This window comes from Leopardus geoffroyi, chromosome B1 (assembly GCF_018350155.1).
Source record: "Leopardus geoffroyi isolate Oge1 chromosome B1, O.geoffroyi_Oge1_pat1.0, whole genome shotgun sequence".
Taxonomy (NCBI): domain Eukaryota; kingdom Metazoa; phylum Chordata; class Mammalia; order Carnivora; family Felidae; genus Leopardus; species Leopardus geoffroyi.
In genome coordinates, this window is record NC_059327.1 from 163,479,380 (window position 1) to 163,494,308 (window position 14,929).

Consider the following 14,929-nt stretch of genomic DNA (forward strand, 5'->3'; position numbering starts at 1 on the left):
CATATCATGTAAGGCTTTGGATTAATGCCTTTAGAATGGAATGTCTGTGAAATTGAGTCCTGAGGCCTGAGTTTTAGCCTCAAGTCTGCTTCTTGCACTTATTTTGTGACTTCCTCCAAGCCTTCAAACCTCTTTGGGCCTTTTACCCAACTGGCCATATGGGGTGTCTTGTGGTCCTCTTCTCTCCCATGGTGCTCTGACAGCTTTTCAGACCTGCTTCATTTGTGACGCGTGGGTGACACCGTGGCGGTAGGATACTTGACCCTCTGAGTCTTATTTTACCCACCTGCAAGAGGCAATAATCATCATCTGATAGCTATGGTGGTGACTGACGGCCATGACTGCATAGAAGATCATGGCTGACGATGGTACGACGTCATGGTCGGCTATTGCCATCATCAGGATCCGTTTGGAAACAAGATGCTGCCAGGATGACTTAACATAAGCAGGAATATTATTCCTTAAATCCATTGAAATATACAGAGCATGAGGGGGGGGAGGGGGGGTGCCTGGGTGGCTCAGCTGGTTAAGCATCTGACTTCATCTCAGCTCAGGTCATGATGTCACCACTTCTGAGTCCAACCCCAATGTCCGGCTCTGCCCTGACAGCCTGGAACCTGCTTGGGATTCTGTCTCTCCCTCTTTTTCTCTCAAAATAAATAAACAAATAAATAAACTTAAAAAAAAAAAAGAACTAAACAGAGCCAACAGGATCCCACAGAACTTCTGGCAGCAGTTGTCCGTGTTCTATTTCCACCTCAGGTCCTCGAGATCCCAGCCCTCAATGTTCTCATCCAGGGCAGCGTAACACTACGGAAATAATGGAGGTTTGGAGGCATGATATTTTGCCAGTATGTCAGCCTTGGTTAGTAAAAAGCTACCTTCAATTGTATTCGTTTCTAATTCGATCTGTCATTAAATACATCGGTTTCAGAATTATCACGGGTTCCACCTCTGTAACTTCTCTCTTGAAAGCACTGAACAGCAACTCTGTAGAATTGTTTCACTCCTTCGGAAAGCGGCTCCCCCACTATAGGCGAACAAATCGGCTAAGCGGTGTAGATCCGCATTTTGAGCCACAAGCCACGACCTTTTATGCCGGAAACGAGGCAGCACCCTCACCAAAGCCTAAAGAGGCTGCGTGCCCGAGAGGTCTGTGTTTCCTGAAGATGCGTAAAAGTTTGGTTCCCATTCTATCCGTATTCAAATCGCTCCTTGGGCAGTCTCTAGTCCTCGGCCAGAACCCAGACTTCTCTTTTGTACCTGCTAATGTCACAAATTGCCCGAGCGCGCCGTGGCTGGCCTCCGCCCAGCCCCAGATTCTTGTCCCCTCCCGGCGCCTTTTACCAGGCGGCCGGCCCGCTGCCGGCCAGGGCTTTCCAACAACCCCATGACCTGACCCCATTTACTTCTTGGGTCCCCGCCGGTGCCATCTGGCTGGAACCATGGGGAGAAACCAACAGTTGGACGTGGTCATCCCTGCCCCTGGCTTTCTCCACTCGCCCCAAATGAAAAACCCGGGGCTGTTGCGGGGGGGGGGGGGGGACGAGCGGCAGGAAGGAAAAAGCGAAGACGGGAAACGGCCCCGGGTCCCCGCCGGCCCTCTAGGCAGCCCCCGCCTCCCCGGCCCTCGGACCGCGGGAGGCGCGGCCCCTCCAGGCGCCCAGCGCCCAAGGCGGTCCCCGGTTCCCCGCGGGCCCCGGACGGCCGCCCCCGCGCCGGAGTCAGCCCGGGGGACCCGCGCGGTGTGGTTGCTGCAGCCACGCGAGCCGGGGCCTGGCCGTGCGCTCCAGCCCAGAGAGGGGGAAGCAGGAAATAAAGAGGCCACGAGAAAGGCCGGGCCGGGTGGCCGGGGGCGCGGGCGGGCGGGGGAGCGGCGCGGGCGCGGCGGGGGCCGTGGCCGGGCGCGCGGCGGGAGCGCTCGGAACGCGGGCTGCACGCGGCGCGCTCGGGCCGCCCCTCCTCCCCGCGCCGCCGGCCGCGGCCCAGGCTCCCTCGCTCCGCCACTCCCCGCCCCTCCGCTCTCCCTCCCGCCTCCCCGCCTTCCCCGCCCTCCCCGCCTCCTCCTCCTCCTCCTCCCCCTCCTCCTCCTCCTCCCTCCCGGCCTCCCTCTCCCAGCCAAACTGCTAGCCGGACCCCAGGCCGCCTCCCCGCAGCCGCCGCCGCCCCGCCGCCCGGCCTCCCCGCGAGCGCTCCACCATGGACAGTCCTGTTTTCACCTTATAAAGATGGCGGTGCGGGATCGCTGCAACCTTTAGACTAATGACTGTCCGAAACATCGCCTCCATCTGTAATATGGTGAGTGGCGGCCAGCGCCGCCTCGGGGGTCGCGCCCGAGGCGCGACGAGGCGAAGAAAGGGAAGCCCGAGCCGCACACCCGCGGGGCGCCGGGGTGGGGGCGGGAGCGGGGGCGGGGGCGGGGGGGGGCGCGCCGGGGTCCGTGCGGCGCGGCCAGAAGTTCCCGGCCCCTGCTCTCGGCGGGCGGGCCGCAGCCCCTGGGGCGGCCGCGGGGGAGGGGCCCGCTCCCCCGCCCCCCTCCCAGCCCGGGGACCCGGGAGCTCGCCCGCGGGTGCCCGGCCGCGCCGCCGTGCCTCCGCCCTCGGGCTGCGGTGGAGGCGTCGGGGGGGGGGGGGTTGGGGGTTGGGGGTTGGGGGGATATGCCGGGGATCGGAGGCACCCATCCTGCCCTTGCGGTAGATAAAGCCCTGCCGGTCTCCCTGACCGCCCTCATCTCATTTTGAGTTCACTCCTTCAACTGTATTTAAAATTCACTTTGCAAAGGCAGCCGGTTGTATCTGGAGAAATTTGAAATGCAATAAAGCTGTAAAGAAGTGCAGAATTGTAGGTGCAGAAGTGAACTTCTACCTGGTTGGGAAAGCACGGTAATTTGTGGTGGATGCCTCAATTTCCCCACCTGTGAAGGAGGGTCAAGGTTATTGGCGGTAACGCGTGGAGGCCCAGAGGGTGGGGCGGTCTTTGGGCCTGGAGGAGGTCTCCAGGGTTATCCTGCCTGATGCACTGCCAGACCCAGTAGAGGCTGGTGAGCAGGGGCGCAGGGCAGCAAGGGGACGCCATTGGGCTCTGGTGGGGCTGAGTCCATGATGTGTTGCTCACTTTAATTTGGGTTTCTCCCTTGGCTCTCCCTACCTTTTCAGTTTCTGTGGGAACAGCCTCCAGCCCTTTGGGTGCCCAGGGTGCGTCCTGCTGGCACCCCCCACTTGTCAGAGCTTTGCGAAGCCTCAGCTTGACCCCTGGCATAAAGCATTGCCCTCCTGTGCAGGGTGAGAGACCTTGCTTTGCTTCCATTCTCCAGGGTCCCCTTCCCTTCCATCAAAGCGTCCCCCCCCCACCCCCAAGCTGGAACATGTGTTCTTTTAATGCCAGTTGGGGGAGAACCTCCCTTGAAGCTAATAATACAGGCCCCCAAAGGGAATCTGAGAAGGCTTGATTGAGAAGCCTTGGGGTAAGGTGATCTGGCTACCCTGCCCCCGTCACACAGCTTTTTAAATCTTCTGTCCCACATTCTCCTACAAGATTAACACATGTTCAAGGAGCATTACGGAGTCCTGGGTTGTTAGCTCAGGGGTGGAATCAGGACCCACTGGCCCTGGCTTCGGTTTTCAGCACCGTTGGACGTCGCTGCTGCCTTGGCCAGCAGAGCAAAGGCTGGGGCTTCCCAGGGTGATAGCTGCAAAGGTATTGGCGCAGGACCAGTTAGATGTGGTGGGTGGCCCCTGGAGCCGTTCCATTTCCTCCCTTTTCCTTCCTTCTCCACGCAGAGATGGGTCTCCTGCTCCTTCCTGTCGAGTGGCATTAACGTTGCTTGGTGCAGTGGAAAGGTGATGCCTTTCTTCTCGGTTTCTCTCTCTGCGAAGACCAGCTCCTGAGGGGAACTGTGAAACCAGAGCAGCTCTAATACTCTCTCGTGCTTGCTGTGTGGCCTCGGGCTTACAGGGCAGTGAGGCATGGTCCCAGCCCTTGGTGGCGTTCCTCTCCTGCTTGGATGTGGTGACACCTCTCTGTATTGAAGTAGGCTGGGAACTTGAGAGCTTACATGTCCCAAGAGGAAGCCAGCCTCCAGCTTTCCTCCCTCCCCCCGCCCCTCTGTGCTGCTGGGGCTTCTTGGCACACCTGGGTGGAATGTCACAACCAGTTTCCAGTAAAACTCAGGGAGGCGGACTGCAGGGAGGACGTGAGAGGTGCAGGCCAGTACCGTGTCTGGAGAGTCGACACCGTAAGTGCAAAGGCATCAGGGTTATTAGCGTCATCACCCGGGTGAAATGAGGATCCGGTAATTCCTAAAAAAAAGGATTTTTCCGCTCCTGTTTGACACTGTCTTGAGCGAGTGCAAGTCCTGGCTCTAACACGTGCCCGCTTTTTGTCCTTGAACGAGTTGCTGTCTTCCTTATCTAGCAAAAGGAGATGACAGTGGCTCCTACCTCATCAGGCGTTGTATTAAATGAGCTCCTGCACTACACGGCCTGGTACCTGGCAAGTCCTCAGTGAGGGGCAGCTGCTATTATTAAGCTCTTTTTCGCTATTATGGCACCTTCCAATGGTTTAAAAGACCAATGAAGATGATGCGTTCTTGGACCTGGTGGAAGCAGCCACTGCTGTAAACGAGCCCCAGGATCATTTATGCAAACCAAGCCGAGAGACTGTATGGGAAGGCTGGGATGGGAGTCCTCTACCCCGCCCCTTGTAAAAGGCTGCTCAGATCACCCCTGTCCCTCCCAGTCTTCCTTCCCACGCGAAAAGGCTTGCTGATGAGGCGACTGCTGTCTTTTCACCTGGCCGCACGTACCTTTGCACCGGATCCCCCTTTAAATTCTTCACGATTATGAATTGTTTCCAGGTAGGTGTTGTCTGAATCTCTCTTCACTATTTAGCTTCTCCCTGGGGCTCTGACTGGTCTTTTCCACTCCGAACGTGGGTAGGTCCTCGCTGGTTTGGATAGTTGTAGTAAGAGCAAGTGGCAGCTTCATTTTTTTTTTTTTTTTTTTTTTAAGCAGGTCGTTTGGCATATTTTAAACAGGCTAATGTGTCTAGAAAGGGTGTTAAAAGATACCATCCATCCAGGTAAGACTTGAACAAGCCAAAACCGAGCACTGAAAAGTAGATTTGTTTCCTCTACCAGACAAGAAAGGACCCAACAGAGCAGAAACTAAACTTGGAGCAAATCCTTTATGTGATTGAGAAATGATCACCTTCTCTTTCCCCCGCACTTCTCATGCCGGTTTTAGATACGGGCGTTCTGGAGACTATCCACACCCCTCTGCCTGTGTCCTTGCCCGCTGAAATTTTATTGTCTCTTGGAAGTTTCATGCTAGTTCCTATTTGTTTTCATTTTACTTCCATGTGAACTCCTGGCGTAGTGATTCTGGATCAGCTTGCTTGTGTCAGCTTCGCCACACCGCGCATCTGGTTCAGAGAGAGTAAAGCTTGTTTGGCTAGTGTGTTGTAATTTTTAAAATGTACTAGCTGCTGCCAAGCATGAGGAAACGTCCCTTGTTGATAATCCTCTGATTTTTATCCAGATCAATGGATTTAACTTCCTGTGTATTTTTATGGCTCTACGAATGAAAAGGTTTGGTGTGGGTTTTTTTTTTTTTTTTTTTTTTTTTTCCTGTTTTCAGTTTGAAGAGCTTGAGAAATTTTCTAAAGAGGAAGCATTTGTTAGGAGAAACCAAATGTGCCCTCTAGAAATGGGACTTGTACCGATGCAAATTGGTCTGAATCATTGAATCTTCATTTGTTGGGAGCGCTCTAAGATGTACCATAGAGAAAATGCTGTGTGTCAAATAGACTACAGTTTCGTTCGCATAAGCAGCCATTTGTTGAGGACCTGCTATGTTTGGGTTGGCATAAACTATGTGTTGGTGCTTCATGAATGAGGGGAGTCCCTATCCCCACAGAGCTCAGCAATTTCGTATTTTGTGGGCATAACATTGGTAAAGATGAAACAGTTCGCGTACGGTGTGGTATCTGCACAGATGAACGTTGAACAGAATCTCAGAAGCAATACAAAGAAAAGGCTGATGAACACAGCAGGATGTTTCTTTAACGTAATTTGCATTTGACCAAAGTTGGGTTATTTTTTATTTTATAGTAGCGTAGCTTAGACCTGGCATCTGTTCCATGGCTGTCTCTTTTTTTAGGCATGAGTCTAAGGGTGCCTTTGGACAAGTTGTCGTATTTCTTGGGACCTTAGTCTTTCTCACCTTGTAAAACTCATACACTTTTTGGGGTTGTCCAAAGCTTCTTAGTGAACGGTATTTCTTAGAGTCTTTATAAAAAATCTCCATCTCCTAATTGGTTAGCAACCATTTGAGGACCGAACCAGCTTATTTAAAACCATGTGGAATTTACCACATATTAGCATTTTTGTATTCATTGAACAGTCCCAGGATATTATTGGACACCATAGTGAGTGCCGTATTTGAATTGTCTTAAATAAATGAAGTCACCTTGTTATGAAGGGAAAGTAAATTGAGTAGCAATTTGGAACAGAGCTAGAGAATTTTATAGAGATCATTTTATCTTGCTAAGTCAATTGCCTGAGGCAGTATTTTGAGACTAGTTGGAAAAAATTTTTTAAACTATTCAAAAAGTATGTACATCTTATAATATGGGAGAAGACATAACTTATCTCTTCCTCTAGTACTGTTACTGTTGTTTCCCCTTCCCAAAGAGAATTGGAGACTCAGTTTAATGTATCAGCTAGGGGTCTTTATTTTTTTATTTATTTATTTTTTTTCCAACGTTTATTTATTTTTGGGACAGAGAGAGACAGAGCATGAACGGGGGAGGGGCAGAGAGAGAGGGAGACACAGAATCGGAAACAGGCTCCAGGCTCTGAGCCATCAGCCCAGAGCCTGACGCGGGGCTCGAACTCACGGACCGCAAGATCGTGACCTGGCTGAAGTCGGACGCTTAACCGACTGCGCCACCCAGGCGCCCCTCAGCTAGGGGTCTTTAAAGTCATGTGTGAGGGTCTACTCCGATAGTGGTCAGAGTTTAGAAATTGCAGCCTGGGGTGGGGTGGGCTGAGGTTTAAAAAAATTTCTCATCTTCTGGCCTCTTGGTCTAGTATGTAGATGTTTGTGTTGGATCAGGACCTGACAATTAGGCCTATAGATTTTTCTCTGTTTTTTCTTGGATTCCTATATGAAAACAAACTTGAATGCCAATATTTAGTTAGCGTTATAGATTATAATATTATTTTCTAGATATCAACTTTGTGTTCCAGTTCACCCACAGAATAAAACCTGTTTTTTCTTTTAATGTTTATTTTGAGAGAGAGAGCATGAGTGGGAGAGGGGCAGGGAGAGGGGGAGAGAGAAAGAGAATCCCAAGCAGGCTCTGCGCTATCAGCAAAGAGCCCAATGTGGGGCCTGAACCCGCAAACTCGAGATCATGACCTGAGCCGAAATCAAGAGTCGGTCGCATAACTGACTAAGCCACCCAGCTGCCTCCAAACCTATTTATTTTTTAACTAATGTGGAATTTGGGTGTTTGGGGTTGTAATTGAAAGTATTTTTCGATTTTGATTCTCTTAGCAATTAAGAGAAATCTATAGTCACATGTTTCCTTTTTCCCCAGCTTGTTTGTTTGAATGACTTCAGGCTTTATAATCGTGTTCAATTCTGTGGTATCATCAAAAGGTGTCTCTGGGTGGTTTTACCTCTAGCCTTCTCATGGAGCTAGCCCAAAGCAAACAGACTGGAAGAGTTTGGTGTATTTTAGTCTAGTTAGTGCTCTGGACCAAATATTTTAATGCAGATTAAATTGCAATTGTGGTGAAACCAATGCTAATCTAAGGGTTTGAAAGGCCTTGCTGATCTTTTAAGAGAAAAAGCCACTCCAACATGAACAAGCAGATACTTTTTTGAGACAAATAAATTCTGTATCAACAATCAAACCTGGCATTAAAGGCTTTTGGAATGTTTGTGCTCGGAGATTGTTGCCAAGAATTTTGGGTATGTCATAAGTCCTCTACATGAGATGTTACTACAGTTTTAAGAATGGTTATTTGTGCTGGATATTTTTAAGAGCGTGTGGATGAAAACCTTGTTGGTTCCCAAAGCTTCACGTTTCACCTGTCGGTCCATTCTTCTCCCGCCCGTCCAGTTTTCATGCCACTTGCAGAGCCTGAAAATGCTTTAAAGTTGTTCAGACTTGGGACTCTTCTTCTGGGTGCCTACCTGGGTGGTAAATTTCAGGCACACAGAAAAATACGGAGAATACTAGAGTACATGCCCGTGTGTTTCCATCCACCACCCAGTGAAGAAATAAAATATAAATACAGGCGAACCCTTCCTCATTTCACTCCCCCCTCCTCCAGATGGTGACCGCTATTCTGCATTTGGTGTTTATCCCCTGTTTGTATACTTTTACTAGATATGTGTATGTTCATCAACCACATGTAGGGTCACTTCCTCATGTTTTAAGCATGCTTCCTGATAGTGAGATTGCCTTTGTTTTAAACTCTGATTTCGAAGGGCGCCTGGGTGGCTCAGTCAGTTAAGCGTCCGAGTTCTGCTCAGGTCGTGATCTCGCGGTTTGTGAGTTCAAGCCCTGTGTCGGGCTCCGTGCTGACAGAGCAGAGCCTGGAGCCTGCTTCAGATTCTGTGTCTCCCTCTCTCTCTGCCCTTCCCTGACTCATGCTCTTTCTCTCAAAAATAAATAAACATTAAAAACAAACAAACAAAAAATAAACTCTGATTTCGAGATTCATCCATTAAAGTCTATGTGATTCTAGGTTATTAACTGCTCTCCATGCGTATGCTACAATGTACTCACTTTATTGTTGATAAGCACTTGGCTTTACACTTTTCTGTGTTTGTCATGACATTTTGAATTTGTCTCCCTGTGCATATGTTTGAAGTTTCTCTGTGGCATATACGTAGAAGAGAGATTGCTGGGTCAAAGGAAATGGGCATCTTCAACTCTTAATATATTGCCTGGTTGCTCTCCAAAGCAGTCGTGCCGATTTGCATTCCAACCAGCAGCGCTGGGGAGCGCCAGCGGCCGCACGTGTTTTCAGACACCCGACATTGTCAGACTTGATGTTTTGCCAGTCTGAAGTGGCATCTTTGTGGTTTAAAATGTGCACTTTCCTGTTTACTAATGAGGCTGGACATCTTTTCGTGTGTTTATTGTGCTGGGTTGTTTTTCATCCAGCGACTCTGGGGCAGTTTTCCAGGGCTTGAAAGTCAGGATTGCATTGGTTTTGTCTGAAAATAGGGAAAGGGAGGATGCAGGGGGAAAGTGGGGAGACCCGAGAACAAGTTGAGAACGGTACGGGTGGAATGGAAGATACAGGTTGACGGAGTGATAGAAAGGGGCTGAAGACTTGCAGCGACAAGACTACAGACTAGAAGGGAGAAGATACATTGAGTGTTGAGAGTAAATTCGTGATACGTCGTTGGGCGGGCCAGGCCTCCCAGTTCAAGTTATGTGGTTCATGCTTCATTTCATTGAAATTGGCTTTGGCGTCTGGGGCCTCTTCCGGTGAGAACGACAGCGAGGCTGGACTTACAGAGTTTTCCTGTTTACCCAGTTGCTTTCGGAAGTTCTTTTAGAAAGGCGGTGTATTTCTCTGGAAACAGTGCTGCCGTGAACGTGCTCACGCCTGTCTTCTTTGCACACGTGCCTTCGTTTCTCCAGGATGTAGGCCTCGAAAGGAAAGTGCTGCTCTCCGAGTGTGCCCATCTGGGGCTTTACTAGGTGTCACCAGATTGCTCCCCAAGGTGGTTGCATGAAATGGAGCTTTTTGGATGTGTAGCTTCTGGGGCCCTAGTCTCAGAGTTTGTGACTGTACAGAGGTGTAGGTAGGTCTGCGGTGGGTTTTAATCACCTGCGAGTTTTTTAAGTGCCACCGCTGATTCTGAGGAACATCCCAAGCTTAGACACCAGGGTGGTAGATTGGCGGCTCCTCAAGGTTATCTTCTTCACCGGCATTCAGCGCAGTGCCTGGCACATACGTGCCAGAGGCTCAACCAATGATTCCTGGCTGATCCAATGAAGAGCTGGAGCCTGGGAGAATGGGAGAATTGCCTCGGAGGGGGGTAGTGCTCCTCGGATTTCGGATTCCGTCGTCCACCGGAATTCCCTGGTGAGCTTGTTAAAATGCAGATTCTGATTCAGGAGGCCTCTGGTGGGGCCTAGATTTTGCATTTCTAGCGTGGCCAGATTGTCCTGGTTTGGGAAGCACACGTAGAACAGCAAGTCCCCAGGGGAAAAAAAGAAAAAAAAATTTTTTTTTTTTTCTAAAGTGAGGAGTTTGGGATTCGGAATCCTGCTTGGTAAATTTCAAAGCCTGTCTCCTCATCTCTTGATAACACAAAAAGGCAGGTGATAAAGTTCCTTTCTCACAGCATTCTGGGGAAGAATCAAAGACGATCTTGCTGCCTGTGGAAGCATTTTGTGAACTGGATGCCCTCACACATTCTACTTTTCATAATTATTCTCGTTCTTTTAGGGAATTAATGTTTTCCCTCAGGTTACCCAAAGCACAGAGCTGTTGTTAAAAGAAGTTGAACGGCTTTAGGGAAAGCAGCTAATAAGTTCAGGTAGTTTATAGATACACTGAAAACCACAAAGGATAACACACTGACGTCTGAGAATCACTGGTTTGATGGAATTCTGCTCTCATTTGACCTGCTGTCTACATTTAGTGGGCATTTTGGGAGGAGTGGAGTTGGGGGAAGGAGGTCAGGCAAAGAGCAGAGGCAAAATTCACCTTGTGTGGTTCTGACTGCGGTGCTGGGACGTGGGGTTCCCTCTTCACTGGTTTGTGGTAGGGGGAGGAACAGGACTAGAGAGAGGCCCAGAACTCTCTCCCACTCAGCTCTGCACTGTAGCAGGTGATAGGACAGTAGGGAGGCTCTCTAGTTTATTTCCCCAAGTCAGACACTTCTTACAGTGAGAGGGGGATGCTCTAAATAGCTATTAGGCATTAATTGATTTACTGTAGGTGTAATCAAAGCTATTCAGGGCAAACCAGGCCTTGTGGTCAACCCAAGGTTAAGCCACCGAAGGACACTGGCATTTAAATGCAACATTTCAGGGTGCTTTATTTATTGGGGATACTGCCTCATCCACCTGAGAAGAGGCAGTGTGGTGTAGAGAGAGGAGGGCAAATACAAATAAAATAAAAGGGACATTCAGAACTAGTGCGTATTGTATGCTGCAGTTTTTTTTTTGTTTTTATTCCCAGTCTTCACTGTATCTTTTTTTTTTTTTAATGTTTGTTTATTTTTGAGAGAGAAAGAGAGAGCGAGAGAGGCGGTGGGGAGGGGCAGAGAGAGAGGGAGACACAGAATCCAAAGCAGGCTCCAGGCTCTGAGCTGTCAGCACAGAGCCTGACGCGGGGCTTGAACTCACGAACTGCAAGATCATGACCAGAGCTGAAGACAGACGCTTACCAATTGAGCCACCTGGGCCCCCCTCACTGTATCTTTGAACCACTTGAATTTAGTAGTAGTTTTCCTTAAATCTGTCCAACTTCTTTTAATTTGGTCTCATTCTGTGCTAAGACATCTGTGAAGTAATGGGTTTGGTGAGCTAGTTATATGCTTTTGTAATGCATATCAGAAACATAATCGCTATAGATACAAATATCAGATCATTATGTTGTACACCTGAAACTAATTTAATGCTGTATGTCGATTATACCTCAATAAAAAATGCATAATTGCTAGAGTTAAAAGTGTTCATAGTTGTGCCACCTAAGATTATCTAACCTCCCACTGGGATTCATGGTTCCTAGTTTGGGAGGCATTGGCTCAGATAAGAGGTTCTTTATGGTGGTTCAAATAACCGACTATTGGAGGAACACTTGTGGTTTTGTTGTTGTTGTTGGTTTGTTTTTTAAGTAATCGCCATGCCCAATGTGGGTCTCCAACTTATGACCCCAAGATCAAGAGTCCCATGCCCTACCGACTGAGCCAGCCAGGCGCCTCTGGAGGAATACTGTTACGGTGGTTTGTAGGTTACAGGTTGGCGAGCTTCCTTGGGGGGCAGGTTAACAAGTGGAGGAAATCTGGTTGGGGTTTCCACACTGTTGTTGGTTGAGTGTGAGAGTTGCCAATGCTCCCCTTTCAGAGACTCTGCTTGTCACCCATAATGTCGGTGGCAAGAGAACTTCCCTCCCTGTGGTATTATGGGGCTGAAATGGACTCATTAATGTCTGGTGCTTAGCCCAGAACCTGACCATTTTACTACTATTGCCTTCTAGTGCCCCTGTTTTTCCCACTAGCACTGCAGTCCAAAGGATGGAGTGGAGACTGCCGTGGGATCTGAGGTCTCAGGTTCCAGTCTTGATCCTGCCACTTTGTAGCTTTCCTAACAGGGGCAGATGACTTAGACCTCTTTGGGTTTGCACACTGCAATCTAGCACGGCTTCCAGTCAGAGACTGGACTTGTGGGGAAAGCCGGGAGGGGACAAAAGGAGGAAGAAGCTGTGATTTCCCACTGAAAGGTCCTGGGGAGGCACAGTGCAGGCAAAGCTTTTGTAATCATCGGTCAGGATACAATGTTTTTCCCTTTCCTGATAATGAGAGCACGTCATCTAGTCAAAGACTTTTCATCACCTAATAAGCATCTAACATACCCTCTTGTACTACGTGGCATCTGCAGTTAGGTGTTCCTACCTGAGAAATACGTAAGTAACTGAGCTCAGTTTCTTTTTTAAAAAAAAGTTTTTTTTTAAGTTTTTAAAAAGGTAATATGAGTTCCTATGGTAGAAATTTCAAATTGTACAAAAGGATATATCTTGAAAATATAGCCAGCACCCAGTTGTTATAACTGGCCTGATTAATATTTGCAGTTTCTTCTGCTTCCATTCAGACGTATCCTATGCATATACAAACAAATATGTTTATATTTCTCTCATAGTTTTTATTTTTATTTAAAAAATTTTTTTCAATGTTTATTTATTTTTGAGACCGAGAGAGACAGAGCATGAATGGGGGAGGGTCAGAGAGAGAGGGAGACACAGAATCTGAAGCAGGCTCCAGGTTCTGAGCTGTCAGAACAGAGCCCGACATGGGGCTCGAACTCGTGGACCGTGAGATCATGACCCGAGCTGAAGTCGGACGCTTAACCGCATGAGTGACCCAGGCCCCCCCCCCTTTTTTTTTTAATTTTTTTTTTTTTTACTTTTATTTATTTTTGAGACAGAGACAGAGCATGAACGGGGGAGGGTCAGAGAGAGAGAGTATTTTTGTTTTTTAAAAAATGTTTATTTATTCAGAGAAGAGAGAGAGAGAAGGGGCAGGGGAGGGACAGAGAGGGAGAGAGAGAATCCCAAGGGGACTGACTGTGCTGAGCGCAGAGCTGATGCGGGGCTCAGCCCCCACCACCTGGAGTTCATGACCTGAGCCGAAATCAAGAGTCGGGCGGTCAACCGACTGAGCCACCCAGGCGCCTCTATATTTCTCTCATAGTTTTTAAAAACACAGGTAGTACCTCCAGCATATACTGATCTATCCTGATCTGCCCCTTGCTTTTATGCCTTGAAGGTGGGTCTGTGCTAGTAGTAAGTGAAGAGCAGCCTCATTCTTTTTTAATGGCTACAGAGTATTCAGTTACTTGAATGTATTGGATTCACTTAAGCACTAATGGGCATAAAGGTAGTTTTCCACCCTTTGGTTTTTACAAACAAGGCTATAGGGAACGCATATCCTTATGTCCATATATCATTTGACATGTGTGGGAATATAGCTGTCGGCTTACTTCTCAGAAATGGATTTGCATTTGTAACTTTGACGGATTCTGCCAAATTGCCCTCCACCAGCAATATGTGCGACTCTCGTTACCCACAGCCTTGCCAAAGCAGTGTGCTATCCAGAAACCTTTTGATCCTTGCCAGTCAGGGGAAAAATGGAGTCTTAGTATATTTTTAGTTTGCGTCTCTCTTGTTAGAAGTGAGCTTGAGCAGCTATTCACACGTTCAAGAAAACCAGCTCAATTTCATTTAACTGTTTTGTTGTTGGCAATTACTTTCGAAGTCTGTAGAGAAGGACCAGTTTTATTTTTATTTTCAATCTGTGGCAGACTGATATTTTTATAAAATGCAATAAAAAAGAATTATTAGCAAAACAGAGTTAAAAACTCCAAAGATACATAAGCACACGAACCACTATTTTTTTTAATGTTTATTTATTTTTGAGAGACAGAGCATGAGTAGGGGAGGAGCAGAGAGAGAGGGAGACACAGAATCTGAAGCGGACTCCAGGCTCTGAGCTGTCAGCCCAGAGCCTGATGCAGGGCTCGAATTCATGAACCGTGAGATCATGACCTGAGCCGAAGTTGGACACTTAACTGACTGAGCCACCCAGACGCACTCAAAACCCCTATTTTTTTATGATTAACTTGACAGATACAGAATTACTCTATCCATTCATTATCCCTGTTTTTACTTTCTGAACTTAGCTCATGGCACTATCAACACTTTGGGTGATATTGCTGTAAAGAACTCCTGTCGTTTCTTTTTTTCCATTGCAGCCCTGTTTGGGGATGAGAGAAGAGAGCACAGAATTCTCTATTTTATGTTTCACAGTCAGTACTAGATGCTTTTGCTCCATTAGAGTAGAATATCTCTGGTGGTGCAGTACTGATCCAGAAGGGCAGGGTGCCATGCAAACCCATCCAGGTACCTTAACCCCTTCAGTTCTCCCAGGCTGTAACATGGAATACTGGTGCCCTGGTTTTTCACTGGATGAAGACCTTGAACTTGAACTACTAGACAGGGTTGGGTGGCGCTCAAAATCACCCAATTAGTCCAATTTGTAGAGTTGACCTCTATGACCTGGGACTTTGCCAGTATCCCATGCCATTCATGCTGCTTTTCTAGGAAGTGATGGGAGGGGTTCCTGGGTAAAGTAAGAGCTTAAGAGACCTCATAATCAAGGTGGCACATTGG

General features: G+C 48.3%; 1 protein-coding gene across 3 annotated transcripts in view; it reads left to right on the forward strand.

Annotated features, from left to right (window-relative positions):
• Nucleotides 1–1,987: 1,987 nt before the first annotated feature.
• The window catches only part of USP46 (ubiquitin specific peptidase 46), a 62,085-nt gene continuing 49,143 nt past the window's right edge, over nt 1,988–14,929 (forward strand). Inside the window, exon 1 of one of the 3 annotated variants that reach the window (XM_045474081.1) lies at nt 1,988–2,298. In XM_045474081.1, coding sequence (XP_045330037.1) covers nt 2,263–2,298 — 36 coding nt within the window. In that variant the 5' untranslated portion in view covers nt 1,988–2,262. Of the gene's footprint in view, nt 2,299–4,582; nt 4,856–14,929 lie in introns of those variants that run through there. The other 2 variants (XM_045474083.1, XM_045474082.1) reach the window with 2 other exon arrangements.